This window comes from Carettochelys insculpta, chromosome 21 (genome assembly GCF_033958435.1).
Source record: "Carettochelys insculpta isolate YL-2023 chromosome 21, ASM3395843v1, whole genome shotgun sequence".
NCBI classification, from domain to species: Eukaryota; Metazoa; Chordata; order Testudines; family Carettochelyidae; genus Carettochelys; species Carettochelys insculpta.
Window position 1 is genome coordinate 2,357,618 of NC_134157.1, and position 15,359 is coordinate 2,372,976.

General features: G+C 54.5%; 1 protein-coding gene across 2 annotated transcripts in view; it reads left to right on the forward strand.

Annotated features, from left to right (window-relative positions):
* Nucleotides 1-7,244, forward strand: part of LOC142023880 (dual specificity testis-specific protein kinase 2-like) — a 69,478-nt gene extending 62,234 nt beyond the window's left edge. For both annotated transcript variants that reach the window (XM_075015292.1, XM_075015291.1), the window contains exon 9: nt 1,821-7,244. In XM_075015292.1, the coding sequence (XP_074871393.1) occupies nt 1,821-1,922 (102 nt within the window). In that variant the 3' untranslated portion in view covers nt 1,923-7,244. The remainder of the gene's footprint in view (nt 1-1,820) is intronic.
* Nucleotides 7,245-15,359: the final 8,115 nt, after the last annotated feature.

Here is a 15,359-nt window from a genome sequence, read left to right on the forward strand (position 1 = left end):
TCGAAATAGCCTATTTCGATGTCGCAACATCGAAATAAGCTATTTCGAAGTTGGGTGCACGTGTAGACGTAGCCCTAGTGTTCTATGATTAACCCCCACTAAGTCATCCCAGCCAGGACCTTGTCAAGCCAGGACTTAAAAACCTCTAGGGATGGAGAATCCAACACCTCTCTAGGCAACAGATTCCAGTGCTTCAGCACCCTCCTGGGGAAGTAGTTTTTCCTAATGTCCAACCTACTCCTCTCCTCCTGTAACTTCAGACCATTGCTCCTTGTTCTGCCATCTGTCACCACTGAGTTTGTTTCGTTTAGAAAAGAGAAGACTGGGAGGGGACATGATAGTGGTTTTCAAACACCCGTGGAACTCACAGGCAGCAAATGAACAGAAGCTGCAACAACAGTTCTCATGGTGTTGGTAGTTTGTTCCAGAATCGAAACGGTGGATTGGAGTGGTTGCCAGTTGCTGTGTCTCTGAGGCCGACCTGAGGAGGGGGGTGTTGCAGGTGGCTCTCAGAGAGCATGTCTGTGCCGGCCGAGGCGGAGAGCCTTCCTGCAGGCCTCGTGCCGCGCGACACTTCAGAAGGAAAAGCCAGGAGCCGTTCCCTTGCTGACACAAAGCGCTTGCACAAGGAGATGCATCTGGAGGAATTCAGCAGGGAGTGAGGGAAGGAGCTTTCCAAAGCCACAGAGATGCTCAACTCACACTGACAGGAACTGGGGGCACTTCCTTGCTTTGTGGCTTTGGAAATCTTCCCTTCAAGTCTTCTGGCTGTGCTCAGTTTGGGTTTGATGCTGGTCCAGGTCCCTAGAGGTACTAGGCACCTAACTCCCTTTGGTGTCAATGAGAATTAGGAGCCTCCTGCGAGGATCTGGGCTTCTGTGCAAGAATAGTTTCAGCCCTAGAAGCAGGAGTGACCTGATTCTTCTCTGTGCAGAGGAGGGGGCTTGCACAACCCGCCTTCGGGTGCCGCCAGGGCCTAGCTCAGCCACTCAGCCCCAGCCACTGCAGTGCCAGGAGCAGCATCACTGGCACCTCTGCTGCCGTGGCAGGGGCACCGCCTTAGTAGCCTGCAGGCCGTGTCCCACTACTCTTCCTGATGCCAGCCTTGGAACATCCCCTCTCCCTGGGCTTTGCCAGCTCCTTCGCGCTGCGCCAATTGTGCACAGGGCTGCAGCGTGGGCGTGAGTTCCCCTCGAAGAGCCTGGGAGCAAAGGGGGGAGCCCCGGTGCCAGGCAGGTGCAGGAGAGAGGAGAACCTGGAGAGCCTGAAATCATGTCCCTCCCCATGACCACCACCATGCAAATGCCAATGTCCACTGGGTCCAGCCTCCAGGGGCAGGTGCAGTGATCCTGCAAACACACTCCAGGCAGACTGGAGGGGCAGGTGGGCTTGGTCCTGTGTGAACGTGATGCAGCTGCTGAGAAGTTATGCCTGCCAAGGAGCCCGGAGGGGACAGCATGGCTGGGAGGGAGGGACGTGGTGGTAGCCGCATCTCAGACACCCTCACTCCATACTCCTTCGGGACCCTGCTGCCTTGCAGATAACGAGGCAGAGGGTCTTGGGACTTCCCAACGCAGCATCCAGGGCTGTGTCTAGCACCTCCTCTGACTTGTGTCCACAAGTTGCTTCCCTGCACACGTGCCCTGAAGTACAGCCCTGTGCCCCTGTGCTCCTTGCGGGGGTGTGCAGGGTCAAGTCCCTGGTCAGGTCTGCAGCTTTGATGGTCCACCAGCATAGCTGGGAGTCCCCAGCCCTGTTGTCCCCATGTCCCCTCCCAGCAGGAAGTTCCCTTCAGCCTCTCGTGCCTTCTCCCCCCTCAGGTGGAGGCATTCAAGAGGCCCTCTTTCTCCGAGCTGCTGGACGACCTGGAAGATGTAGCTGAGAGTCTGGAGGCTACAAAAGACAATCAGGCATCTGGATGACTGCTCAGGCTGGGCAGAGCCCTGACGGAGTCGGACTCAAACTGTAAATTACCTGTACATCAGAGAGCAAGCGAGGAGAAAGGGAGCAAGGGCAAATGAGCCAAGGAACGCCCTGGTCTTTATTTACTTGTCTTCTCGTTCTCCCCTAGAATGCGTGGCTTGAAAAAAGCAAAGGGGGATTTCCAAGGGTTGTTTTCTAGCGCAGGTTTTTAACAGAAATCATTCTGACACTGAGCAGCCTTTGCTTGGTCGGTTTGGATCAATTTTTTAAAGCAGAAGATTCTAATTTCTGATGTAAATACAGCAGGTGGGGAAGTGGGGTAATCGAATCTCTGCTGGGGACGCCCAGAATAGAAGTGTGGCTTTCTCCCTGCCTCTTCCCCATAGTCCTGCTGGTGTCTCAGCCTTCTGGACTTCCCCGGAGCCCTCGCTGGAGGCCGTGGGTTTGGCGTTTTTAGCAGGGAGGGGCGGCATGGCGGTCTGTGAGCCAGGAAAGTCGCCTTACACTACATAGCCTTAAAACCGACCTCCAGTAGCCTAGAGAGCAGGTTGTGTTCCAGCCTGTCTCTGGCCACGTGGCCTTCCTAGAACCATCTCGGCATCCACGCGCTGGGGGTCTGCGTAGCCAGAGGGTGATGTTCTGGGGAGCCCGATTGGCTGCTGGGGAAGGTAAAATCGCCTGATTGGGGATAATTCCACTTTTAATTTAAAAAGTGAAACTAATGAAGCGGCACACAGCAGGGAGGCAAGTGGCGGCACCGGTGTGTCGGTGCAGCAGAGGGGCTTGCCGTGTAACCGGCGTGCCCATACCCACAGAGAGGGGGCTCACTGTGTTACAGGCAAGCCTGTACCCTCCTTGCCTGCTGCAGGAGTGTCCTTGCTCTGGTACAGCCGGTGCCAGGCTGTCTGGGTTCAGTCCCATGGCTCACATGCCCCCAAGACTCCTGTGCCAGGGTCGCACACCAAACAAACCCATCCCGGCCAGCTCCGTTGGTGTTACTGCTCACTGGCAAGGGGGCTGGGAAATAGCCTAGTCACAGGTGGCAGCCCCGGGTTGGCAAGTAAGTGGGATAATGCTGACCGCCTCCACCCAGGGGCAATCCTTGCAGTTCCTGGCCATGTTCGGGGGATGTTGCCCATTGTAGCAGTGTCATGACACACCCACGGGGCCCTGGAGCGTGAGCTCTGCAAGGCAGGCAGTCGGGAGTGGGTTTCTGCTGGAAACACACCGGCTGGTATATTGGAGTTGGGACCCTGGCCTTGGTTGCGTTGGGGTCAGCATCACTGTTCTGGGTCCCTCCCCAGCTCCCCGATAGCCTGGTTCAGACCCTGGCACCCTAAACCCCTCATAGGGTTCTGCCTTCGCCTATTAAAGACAACCTGCTCGCCAAACGGAACCCCAAGTTTCCCAGCAGATCTGAGCCTCACCCAGGGGATCCCCCTTTCGTGGTTATGCCAGCCCAGCGCTTCCTTGGGAGCGCTCTCACCTCCACAAAGCGCCGAGGCTCTGACTGCAGTTTATGACCTAATGTTGCTGGGCAGAGAGGCCGGCCATGGGACTGGCCATGGCAGTGCAGTTCTGCAAACAGAAGGTGCTGCGTAGGGTGGTGAATCCCATTGACTGATTAGTTGGGGACGAGGTCCCTCTGTGTAGAGGTCTTGGCATAGCAAAGCAGCTTCTCTGCACCCCAGGCAGTGAGCGCTTTTGGCCCAGGAGGGCTTTGCACAAGCTGAGGTCCTGTGGCAGCGTGGGGTGCATGAGGTCTGATGTAGGGGCTTCAGAGAGGAAATGCAGACTGTGCCAATCATCTACCTGCTGTGCAAGGCCACTTCCTGGCACGTGGGTCTTTGCGTGTGACACCGCTGACCCCCCTCCCAGGGCGCCGGGTCCAGGGATCGAAGGGCTAACGTGCTTTGCAGGTGCTCAGGTCTAAGAGGTGCTGTATGTTCTTCGGGGATCTGATCCGGCAGCAGGAGGTTCAGTGCAGTCAGGGAAGAGTGGAGGAGTGGGGGCAGCTGAGGTGGCATTCGGGGCAGAGAGGGGAGGGATTAATTAGCAGTAGCAGAACCCTTTTTCCAAAGTAAACTTAAAGAAGGCAAGTGGTAAGTCCAGCATCTAATAGGATCTCGGCTTCTTCTTACACACGAAAAGGTCTTGTGTACCAGAGATTTCTGCGCAGCAGGGCTAGCTCTGCCACTGGTTTACAGCGGTATGCTCCTATCGAACTTCCTGGAGTTACACCAGCTTCCTGTGGCTGAAACTCCTGGCCCCAGACCGTAAGCCCTTTGGGGCAGGGACCTCTGTACAGTCATCCCGGGCACAGAGCCATTTCTTATTGTCTCTCTCACGCAGTTTGTAACGGTCCTGACGAAGGTTTGGAAATGATGTCCCATGCAGGCTGTGACAATGCAACACTTCAAATGCTGGTAGATTATGTACCCTGTGAAATACAAACAGCCATGTGGGAAGAGGCCATGGATGCCTGTACAAGTGAACCTCTGTAGTGTTAAAGAACAGAGTAGTGATGGTTTTGCATTCTCTCAAGGGGCTGCAAGGAATTGGAGGTCTGCAAGGAATATACTTAATGCAGCCAAGGAGCACCGCGCAGCGAGAGATTTACCAGTTCAGTCATGTTTCTGGAAGATTATTTGTTGCTCCGTTTACCTCTGTATTGCTGTCATGGTTTTGCATTTGTGATGAATTTACACACACAGGACTTCTTGCTCAAGAGTTACAAAATATTCAGCAAATATGGATCTCCGCACAGTGAGCTCCATGGAGTGGAGCAGAGGGCTGAGGTTCTCTAATCTGCCTGGGAGGGAGAGGGATGCTCTTTGGCTCACTTCCCAACTTGGAGTCTCTGTACCTGCTGCGTGGAAGTCACAGAGCTTGTATGTTACTGCCTGGCCTTGCAAACGGCATTGATGTGGGCTGTGTGTCTTCAGTGGGAGACAGGCATGGCCTGCGTCTCAGTGGCGTGCCGGGGAGTAGGAGGTGAATGACCATGTTTGAACTGAGCTGGGAAAAGGTGAGAAAGGAGGAGACCTGCTGAGGAGTCTTCCTGCCCTCTTTGGCCAGCCAGGCCTTACCATCTGTTACTGGGAGGCTGGGGAGGCGCCTCTGACTCTCTTGAAGGCCAAGGGTGGTGACATCATGGAGCAAGACCCATGGCCCAGACCAATGTCAATGCGTAACGTCCATTGGCTTCAGCAGGAGCAGGACGCAGACCTCAGTGAGGGACATTGGAAAGCTCAGAATGATGTAGGGCCTGATCCAAAGCCCTCTGAAGTCATTGGGCGAGAGTCTTATGGAGCATAGGACTGGAAGGGACCTCCTGGGGCATGGCAGCCAGTCACCTGCTTTGCAGGTCACCCTCCTCCCCCATATCATCCCTCCTGTGAACTTCTCCAGCTCCAGGTAAAACCACTGAGGGCGTTTGCCCCATGCTGCTGCTGCTTCTGCTGCGCCCGAGCCTTGCTCCTCAGATGGGCAGGAGCCTTCTGCTGAGCTCCAGCCCCTTGTACTCCTGGACAGTTCCTCCCCATCTGCTCTTGCGCCAAAATTGTCCTGTGGCTTTGCAAGTTCTTCTCCCTCCTGGGGACTTTCCCCCACCGCCTCCCACGTGCCTGTTGGCTTTAGAGGGATTGGAGCAGGCCCGGGCTTGCTTTGAGGTCATTAGAGGAGACCCTCCTCCCCCTTGCACCTGCAATCCCAGGGGCAGGAGTGCACTTGTAACGGTGTGGAAGACAGGCCCCTGTGGGCTGAAACGAGTTTGAGCCCTGCTGATTGGGAGAGCTGAGGGCGTGGGGACAGGCCGGCTTCTGAAGGGGCAGGTTGCAATTTCCAAATGTCTGCGTAGGATTTAGTGCCCAAGTCCCACTGTGGAGGCCTCACCTGGTAGGTTGGGCAGGTCTGAAGCAGAAGGAGAGGTGGGTTACTCTGTAGTATTTGGCTTGGCTCAGTGTCCCTGCAGGGAGTGAGCTGGATTCTTACACCCATAGCCTTGTCTCCCAGAACAACCTCCTGGGTCCCATCTCAGGGAGTCTGCCCCTTCAGTCCCTCCAGGGGCCGCTTGCCGTTGGCTGACTGCTCTGGGGGCTCAAAGGGAGCCAGCTCTCCAGTATTCAGGGCAACCCCAACCGATCCCAGCCAGTCCCCAGACACTGAAACGGAGACCAGAGGGGGAATAGAAGCAGGGATGCGAACGGTTTGCTGGAAAGCTTCAGGCTAAACAGCTGAGGCTTAATGGCTAACTGGTGGGAGCTGGTACAGCCCTCCCCACCCACTGCAGGCAGAGGGTTGCTCCAGCCTCACATGGCCTACTGCAGCTGAGGGGCGCTCCAGCCCAGCCAGAGCAACCCCTGTTCATGGCAGCCCCCATCCCACCCCACCCCAGTTTAATCGGTTAACCAGTTAAACTTAACATTTCATCCGGTAACTAATTAAACGGGATTTTACATCCCGAACTGGGAGCGAAAGGGACAGATCTGTTACTGCAGGGTAACCAGCACCAAGTCAAAGCGGTGAAATTTAGGAAGTAGAACAGAACTGCGAAGTGAATGAAAACATTGCTGAAGGTCAGATAAGGTGTTATTGGCTGTGTGACACAGCTTGATCTGAACAGGGAGGACATCTGCAAAGGGCCACGTTTTGTGCCCACTGGGGCAGTATGAAGCAAAGCTGTCTAGCTGGTGTCACTGGCTGGGTGAGCCAGGCAGGTGTGGAGCGCAGCGCAATAGAGTAGCTCTGTCTGTGGCTAGGCGCTGGCAAGGAGCCAGTTCTGGGGAGTGGGACGAGGGCGAAGGTGATGCGATGGAGCCAGGTCCTTCCTAGGCAACAGATGAAATTGTGGATCTGCGATGTCACTGGTAGTTGTGAGCTGCAGTCAAGAGCTAAATAAAGCTGGAGGTGAGCCAGCACCAACTCCCTGCTTCTGAACACCCCAAAAGCTGGGGGATGCCCAGCCCAGATGTGAGCAGACTTTGGGGTCTGACTCTCTAGGAAGCAGCTTTGGACCCCCCCCATCCCGCTCAGTACTTGAACTGGGCAGCCTGGAGATTGGCTTCAGAAATAAGGGAGTCACGATGCTGGGTGGGGGGGGTGGGGCTGCGTGGCACTTGAGAGTGAATTACTCACCTCCCAGTCACCGTTAATCAATCACAGGCTCAGCAGAAGCCTTCTCCTCTGGCTCCCTTTCTCTCTGCTTTGATGGGCACTCCACCCCACAGAAGGGGCCGGGCGTGGTGTGGGGAGTGTACGGTGTGCATCTCAGCAGCGGGGTTCTTCTACATGATGTGCTTTTTAAAAAAATACCATTTTGGAATAAAGTTCGGTGCTTCGTTCCCGCCTCAGTCCTCGGCTCATGTGTGTTTTGTTCTCCTGGGTCTGTTGAGCAGTGTCACAGAAAGTCTGTGCGGTGCCACTCAGAAGCAACGGTGGCATCTACATAGATCGTTCAGGCTGCATTTAGCTGCGTAATAGACGTAAGTTTTTTGTTAAATTGCACTTGCAACACGCTTTTAATGGCGCAATGATGGGAGCCTCCGCTGGTCATCCGTCTGCACTGGGGTCAGCTGACCTGCAAGAGAGCCGACCTTTTGCTTTAAGTGTAGGATGGTGGTGGAAGATCAAGAAAACAGCACGCAACATGCCGAGAAAAATCAAATGTACCATTGCGCCCTGGCTGATCCGAAGGGACCCAGCGTCAGTGAAATGATTTCCCTTCGCAGTCACATTCATCTTCGATGCCTTCTGACTCACGCATGGCAAACAGCGCCACTGATTGCGTTGCGGATGCTGCCCTCTCACAAGAACAGCCTGTGTAGTCAGAGGAGAAGGTGGTTTGCTTTGCAGCAAGTTTACGGACTTACTGGCTTCTCCTGTCCCCAGCCAAAACTGAGGTGGAGCGGAGGTGTCTGGCAGCCCCTGGACACAACTTCTCCACCACCCCCGGCCCATGAGAAACATTGTTTGTGCTCGGTGGGGAGGACCATGATTTTAAAGCACCTGATTCTCAGTTACCACTAGTGCAGTAAGGTGAAGTAGTAGTGAAAGGAGTTTACAGCCTGTTGCCAGAAGTGTGCAAAGAAGCCCTTGTGTAAATGAGCATCAGGCCCTACAATGTGGAAGCCTAAAAGTCGGTTCCGAAATCCATATTAGCCAGTGGTGGATTAGCCCGTGGGCCTATGGGAACTGTGGCCAGGGGCCCTGGCCAACTGTGGAGCCACAGGGAGGTGAGGCGGGGAGAGCCCCCACACACCAACCTCATGCCCCAGCAGAAGCTCACAGGCAACCCCTGTGCCCAGCTCTGCTCCTCAGCAGAAGCACTGGGAAGGGTGGGAGGAGCCCGCTGCAGCCACAAGGTGGGAGCTCTGGCTTCCAGCGGGGGCCTCAAGGCAGGGAGCTTTCACCTCACTGCAGCCTGGGGCCATGCAGGGGCGGGCGTTTCTCCTGTCTTGGGGCTGCAGTGTGTGCGTGTGAAGAAAGCAGCAGACACGTTGTGGGGCTGCAGGCTGGGGGGGACCCTGAACAGAACAGGGGTGAGGCCTTGGGGAAGTGGCTTTGCCCCTTTCTCCCGCAGGTGGAGGGCTGGAATGGGGGCGGGGGCAGGACTGCAGGCAGAGAGGAGCCCCCGCTTGCGCTAGCCAGAACCCCAGGGAATCTTTATCTGCCTCTGTATTTGGACACCTCAGTGCAGGCAGGAGTAACCTGGGAAGCAAAGGAAGAAAACGCCTTGGAGGGTTTCGGATCTGTTTCTTGACGATACCACATCTGGGCGTATGGCACTTAACTGTTTCCCTGCCGTCGCAGAGGCCTTGGGAATTGGCACGCCCTAGTCCCCCTGTTCTCTGCCTGTGGCACCTATTAGTCTGGTCTCTGGTGGGCTGTGATCCGAGCTTGAATTCCAGTGGAGCGTTTCCCATCGGAGGGGCTGTGACTTGGGCCTTCTGCGCCGCGGGTTGGGAAACATTTATGGGTGCTCCACTCCAGACAGCTCCAGCTGTGGCCTGGCCTGGTTGGACCCCTTTGGTTTGGTTTCACAGAATCACAGAATCCCAGGGCTGGAAGGGACCTCAGGAGGTCATCTAGTCCAGCTCCCTGCTTCAAGCAGGATCAACCCCAACTAAGTCATCCCAGCTTCAGCAGTTGGGTTTGATGGTGGGGCGGGAGCAAGCAGCCCGCAATGTGCAGGAGCTCAGACTAGCCTGGTGGCTCCTTTGGGATCCTTTGCAAAGCCGTCAAGCGCCCGGGAGCTCCCATGAGGCTCCTGTTTGGCAGAAGCTTGGCCTAGATTGGAAAGCTGGCCCCACCGGGGTTCTCGCATTGCAGCGAGGCCCAGCAGCTGACATGTCGGCGGGAATCACGCCGACAGGGATGCTCCGGGGTTGCAGTTAGTGAAACCCTTCGTTAACACTGGTTACAATCAGTGAGTCCATCCCCAGAGCGTGCCTCCCTGCTGCCGGTGTGCAGAGCTGGCCACGCTGAGCACCAACCCTGAATCTCTGCAGTGCAGTGGCTGGAACTGCAGGCTTGGCCCAGCATTTGTTACCTGCACGTTCTGGTGCGTGCAGCTCTGTCCGGTGTGGGTACTTCTGCCCCACCCCAGGAGACCTGGGAGCAGCTCTTAGCAGCAGGAAACTTGGGCTGAACATCAAGCAGCTCTTGTACCAGTGGAGCCATGGGCAGCGGTGGAAGCTCACCTAGGATAACGCACCACCAGACTCACCCTTGGGGAGGATGGAACAAGCCCGGGATGGGGTAACACCCCTCTGGACACAGGAAATTTATTCCCAGTGCCGGAGGCTCACCAGAGCACGACCATCTCTGAAGCCAGCCCAGCCCATTCGCATTAGGGAAGGGTCCTGCCCAGGGAGCTCACAGGCTGACTTGGGGCACCTGTCCTCTGGAAGGGGGCTGAGCCCAGCCACTGATTCCCTGGCAGGCGCTCCAAATGTGTTTCAAACCCTGGTAAACCACAGAGCAGACGGTGCTGGCGAGACTCCGAAGCACGGCCCAGTAGCCGGCTGTCGAGCAGCCCGGGCCCAAGCCCACCGCTGCTGCCTTTAGGTGGAGTTTAATCAGCCCCTAACGAAGCAAGTTGTACCTTACGTGAGCCCCTTATTCCAGACCACTGCTGCTCAGGCGCACACCAAGCCTGAGCCTGGAAAATGGGGACTCGTGATTAGGGTTCCCTCTAATTTAGGGTGACCGTATCTCCCCATCCCAAATATGGGACAGGGAGGTATGGAGGGAGGAGTGGCTCCTCCTGGCTGTACCAAGCTCCAGGAAGCTGGCACACTCCTTCTCCCTGCCCCAGGGGGTAGCAGCTGTGGGTGCCCCCACCCCTAGCCCCAGGAAAGTGGCAGCCGCGGGTGCTCCCCACCCGGAGCCCCAGGAAAGCAGCCGCCACCCCCCCCCCCAACCCCCAAGGGCCTACATACAGGACAATTTGTGCCTTTGAAAAAATAAGTTGGGCCTCCTTTTTGGCATCCCAAATACGGGACTGTCCCACCCCAGACAGGACGGCTGGTCACCCAGCTCTGCTTTCTTCCAGCTCTGTGTAGAATAAATGCTCTTACGTGCGCCGAGGTGTGTGTGTGTGAGTGTGCCCCACTGAAAGAAACACGCTGCTGGCTGCGGCCACTCTGCTAACCCACTGGGCAGCCCTGGAAGCTCCTGAGCAGCCACCCAAGCACTCAGCTTTCAGGGAGCACTGCTCAGGAGCTCAGGAGGAGGCTTTGCAGGGGGACAAGAGGTGGGAAGTTCCACGTTATGACCAGCCGAGGGGAGCTGGGACCCAGCACCTTCCAAGGCCCATGGAAATCAGTGTCTCTGCATAGTGACAGAGAGGGAGCTGCAGTGATTCTGTAGTCAGCGAGGCCTGGGACTTTGCTGTGAAAATGACCAAGTAGCGCCTTGGTCCTGAGCCTGTTGTGGAGCAGAGCAGCTGCACCTTGCACTCAGTGTCTGTGTTCTCGGTTCTCTGCAGACACCTACTCACCCACCTCCCTGGAGCAGCCCCGCTCTCTGGCTTCCCAAGCTGGGGCGATCCTGGCCGAATTAGAGCATTGTTGCTTTTAAACAATCTACATGCGCATTTGTAAATGTTACCACTGGGCTCGTGGCGCATCGCAGAAGCTGCGTTCTTGGGCAGCTGCCCAGGACAGACTCAGGTGCCAACCAGCCGATTAGCAGAGCATCCCCGGCCACTCCCAGTGGGCATCGTGTGTTTCTATTGGTGGGGCACATAATAAAAAATTTGCTCTGCCTGTGGATGGAAAGCCCAGGGTGGGGGTGGGGGGCGCTGGAGGGGATTCTCAGAACCCTGCAAATGGCAGGAATTAAAAGCGCAGTCGGCCTCGCCCTGTGCGGCCCGTCGTGCGGAAGGGGAGAAAGGTGAGAAAAAGGGAACGAACCATCGACTGTGCCAGGTTTGTTGCAGCCCTAGTCAGGACAGACCACAAGCACCGAAATCAACGGCTGGTCAGCCTGTGTGTGCACTGAAGCCGTACTTCAGTGCTGAGAAGAAGAGAGACGGGTGCAAGCATGCGTTGCCTTCTGCTGGGCATTAGCGATGGCAGCTGCAGCCAAGGGGCCCTCTATATTTTTTAATCCCTGGGCAGAATAAATTTTATTACGTGCACCAAGGCATGGGTGAATGTGCACCACCAATGGAAACACAGGCTGCCGGCTGTGGGTGTTCTGCCCACCAGCTGGGAAGTACCTGACTCGCTCTTGGGCGGCCGCCCAACGGTCCAGCTCACCGGGAACTCTGGTTGCAGCCCTTATTGAGTAACCACCACGAGAGCTGAGGACAGGTTGGCGACTCGGTTCCGTGTTGCTTGTGCTGTGCAGCCTTCCTCTTGTAACTGCCCTCAGGCTGCCTCCTCTTCCCCCTTGTGTCAGGTCTGCCCTGGGACTGCACACTGGTGCAGAAGCCCTCTCGTCCGTGTTTGTGCATCGCTGGTGCTCCTGTAAGAGCAACGCAATTAAGTCGGCTTTGGGACGTGGTTGGTCCTTCGCAGCTCAGTGGTCCATCCCCATCACTCCTAACGCTGAACGAGTGTCGCTGTATCTCATTCTACTGCGCCAAATCCTGGGTCCTGCAAATTAACAGAGGAATTCTACTGTAAAAACTGGCTGGAAGGGAACTGCTGCCCTCTGCTGCGCTCGCCAGGATTCACAACCAGCTGGACTTGTTTTCAAGTGCTGTGAAGGGTCTTGGACCTGCAAGGGAGGTGAGCAAGAGGGATGGGCCAGGCACAGAGAGTATCTTAAATTGAGGGGGCTCCTGCGTCTAGCTTCCTTCTCTTCTAACCTGTACCTCTGCCGGGTGGTGGGTGATGCAGGCAGCTGAAGCTGCATTAGTTCAGTGATCATGGACAATTTGCCTGTTAACGGATTTAACGAACAAGAAGTAACGTGTAAAACAAAGCCAGTGCCAGCTCCTGCACTCTGGACTGGATGGATTCTGTGTCTGCCCACCAGCTGGTTGCTTTACACTTCCTGGAGACACTTCTATAGAGCCCAGGAGCCTTCCTGGTACGTGAGATTGCTGGCAAAGAAGCAGCTGGGCGTGCTGGGTCTAGGCCAGTACAGGACATGGCAGTCAGTTACACTCTAATCCCATGTGCTCTGCAGATGGTTTGCTCCGTTCCTGAAGGTCACTAGGTTTGTAATCACCTGCCTGTTCCCAAGCGGCCGGCACCCACCCGCTACTCCCTTCCACCGTCTTTCAACACTTCAGCTATTGCACATTCAGGGGTTTATCAGCTCTTGGGGTGAGAGCTTGCTGCCATCACTACCGCCCGGGGTTACCAGGCTCTGCAGAATCAGCTTCTCAAGTACTTGTGTGCTATTGTTTGCATTGCACAGGCACCCTAGACAAAACCCAGGCCCAGTGCTAGGTGCTGTACAAATACAGCATGAAAGATGGTTCCCACCTCAGATTGTTTGCAAGCTGAGTTTATGACCAGAGACAAACAGAAGGGGGAGCACAAAAGGAACAAGAAGAATATATTCATCAGGGATATGACCAGCAACCTCTGTGCTAGACCACAAAACTGGTCCACATCACTCTTACTGGGGAGAAATAATACTAATAATAGATAATTGAGTAGGTTCTATGCGCATATAACATGAAAAGGTGCCCCAAAGAGCTTATGATCTACATATATGCCTGGAGGGGGTACAGCTGACAGTAGGTAAGCAAGAGCCAGCAATACGACCATTACTAGCTTAGTAAGCAGTTTGCAGACACCTGCAAAATCACCAGTCTCCTTCCAAGGTCCCAGCATCTGTGAATCAACTCTTCTTAGCTTAGAGACATCTAATAGTAATCACAGGAGCGTCACACAGTTACGCCAATGTCAGATCAGTCCCCACATCTTTGCTACTTTCCAGTGGATTCAGAAAAGCCCCACCTTTACCCTTTGAGCCTGAGCTACCCCAGGCCTGATCCTGGGCTCATGGAGAACAAGTGAAAACAAAAAAGCAGTCAAGTAGCACTTGAAAAATAGCTTATTAGGTGAGCTTTCCTGTGACAGGCCCACTTCTTCAGCCCATAGCCAGACCAGACCAGACTCAACATTTAAGACACAGAGAACGAAAAACAGTAAGCAAGGAGAACAAATCAGAAAAAAATGATCAAGGTGAGCAAATCAGCGAGTGGAGGGGTAGAAGGGGGTGGGGGAGTGTGTCAAGAATTAAATTAAGCCAAGTATGCAAATGAGCCCCTATAGTGACCCAGAAAATCCCCATCCCGGTTCAAACCATGTGTTAATGTGCTGAATTTGAATATAAAGGCCAGCTCAACTGTCTGCCTTTCCATAGTGGTGTGAAAATTTTTCTTCAATAACACGCAAACTCTTAAGTCATTAACAGAATGGCCCACTCCATTAAAATGTTGACTAACTGATTTTCTGTCCCATGAAAGTTCACCTAATAAATTATTTTGTTAGTCTTTAAAGTGCTACTTGACTGCTTTTTCGTTTTGATCGTATATAGACTAGCACGGCTCCCTCTCTGTTACAGGAGAAAAAGAGGTTTGCTACGTTTGCATTGCATGAGCTGGGGATTGGAAGCCAGAAGCAAAGCACCCATATGTCACTGGAAGAAATGCAGTGACACCTGATGGCCATAGAGAGGCAGCTCTGTCGGGGGGGGGGGGGGGGCGCGCGGGGGAGGGTTAACCGGCACCAGTGTCTTGAGAGGGTTTTGTAAAGACCTTTGCGAAAAGTTTTGCAACAACAAAACTCCCGCTGACTTCATCGCATCTGGGATGTCACCTCAGCCTGGGCATGCACCATTTTCCCACCTTTACTGGGACATGTAAGTGCACACCCAACTCAAGTTCCAACTTTAAAGCTTCTTGTCTCCCATGGGGCTAATCCCCTGATCCTCCTGGAGCTCCAGCTACCTCCTAAGCTTGAAACATTTTAAAGTAGGTAATGGACCAGATTTTGCCCTCAGTGACGCGGGCACCACCTCATTGGCAGCGTGCAACTGCTGCTCCAGGACTCCAAAGTGCCCCCACTAGCGCCTCTGGCAACCGGCAGAGGGGGCAATTTAAACCCCACGTCATGGAGAAACATTTGTGCAACTCCACTGCTTCCACAGCAGGTTTCGTGTCTCAGGCGCGAATCTGCCAGGGGTGCACAAAATCAAAACAAAAAGCAGTCAAGTAGCACTTCAAAGACTAGCAAAATAGCTTATTAGGTGAGCTTTCATGGGACAGACCCACTTCTTCAGACCATAGCCAGACCAGAAGAGACTCAATATTTAAGGCACAGAGAACCAAAAACAGTAAGCAAGGAGGACAAATCAGAAAAAAATGATCAAGGTGAGCAAATCAGAGAGTTGCTGGGGGGAGGTCAAGAATTAGATTAAGCCAAGTATGCAGACGAGCCCCTGTAGTGACTCAGGAAATTCTCACGAAAGCTCATCACCTAATAAACTATTTTGCTAGTCTTTAAAGTGCTACTTGACTGCTTTTTGTTTTGATAGTGTATAGACTAGCACGGCTCCCTCTCTGTTGCTGCACAAAATGGGTGTCTGCTGTGGTGCACGTTGGACTCAGCAACATTTTTATTGCCGTGGTTTAAAAACACCCTGGGTGCAAAACAGCAAAACCCACATGGCTGCGTGATTAGAGCTGCACCTTTGAATTCTCTCCTGTTCTTCCAAAGGTGGCAGCTCTCACGCTAATGTTACTGCCCTTTGCATTGCCCTCTGCACTCACCAGGGTACATGAAAGCAGACTGCAGTTCAGGCACTCTAGTAGACTGGCTGATTAGTCCGGCTGTAGAGCAGTGGGCCCCAAACTTTTGAGGGTTTGCCCCTGCACCCCACCCTGTGCGTGCCTCTCCTGCCCTCCTCCACCAAGTCTCCATTATTCCAATCAAATCATAGTTCTTTGACTGTGTCAAGACTTCCAA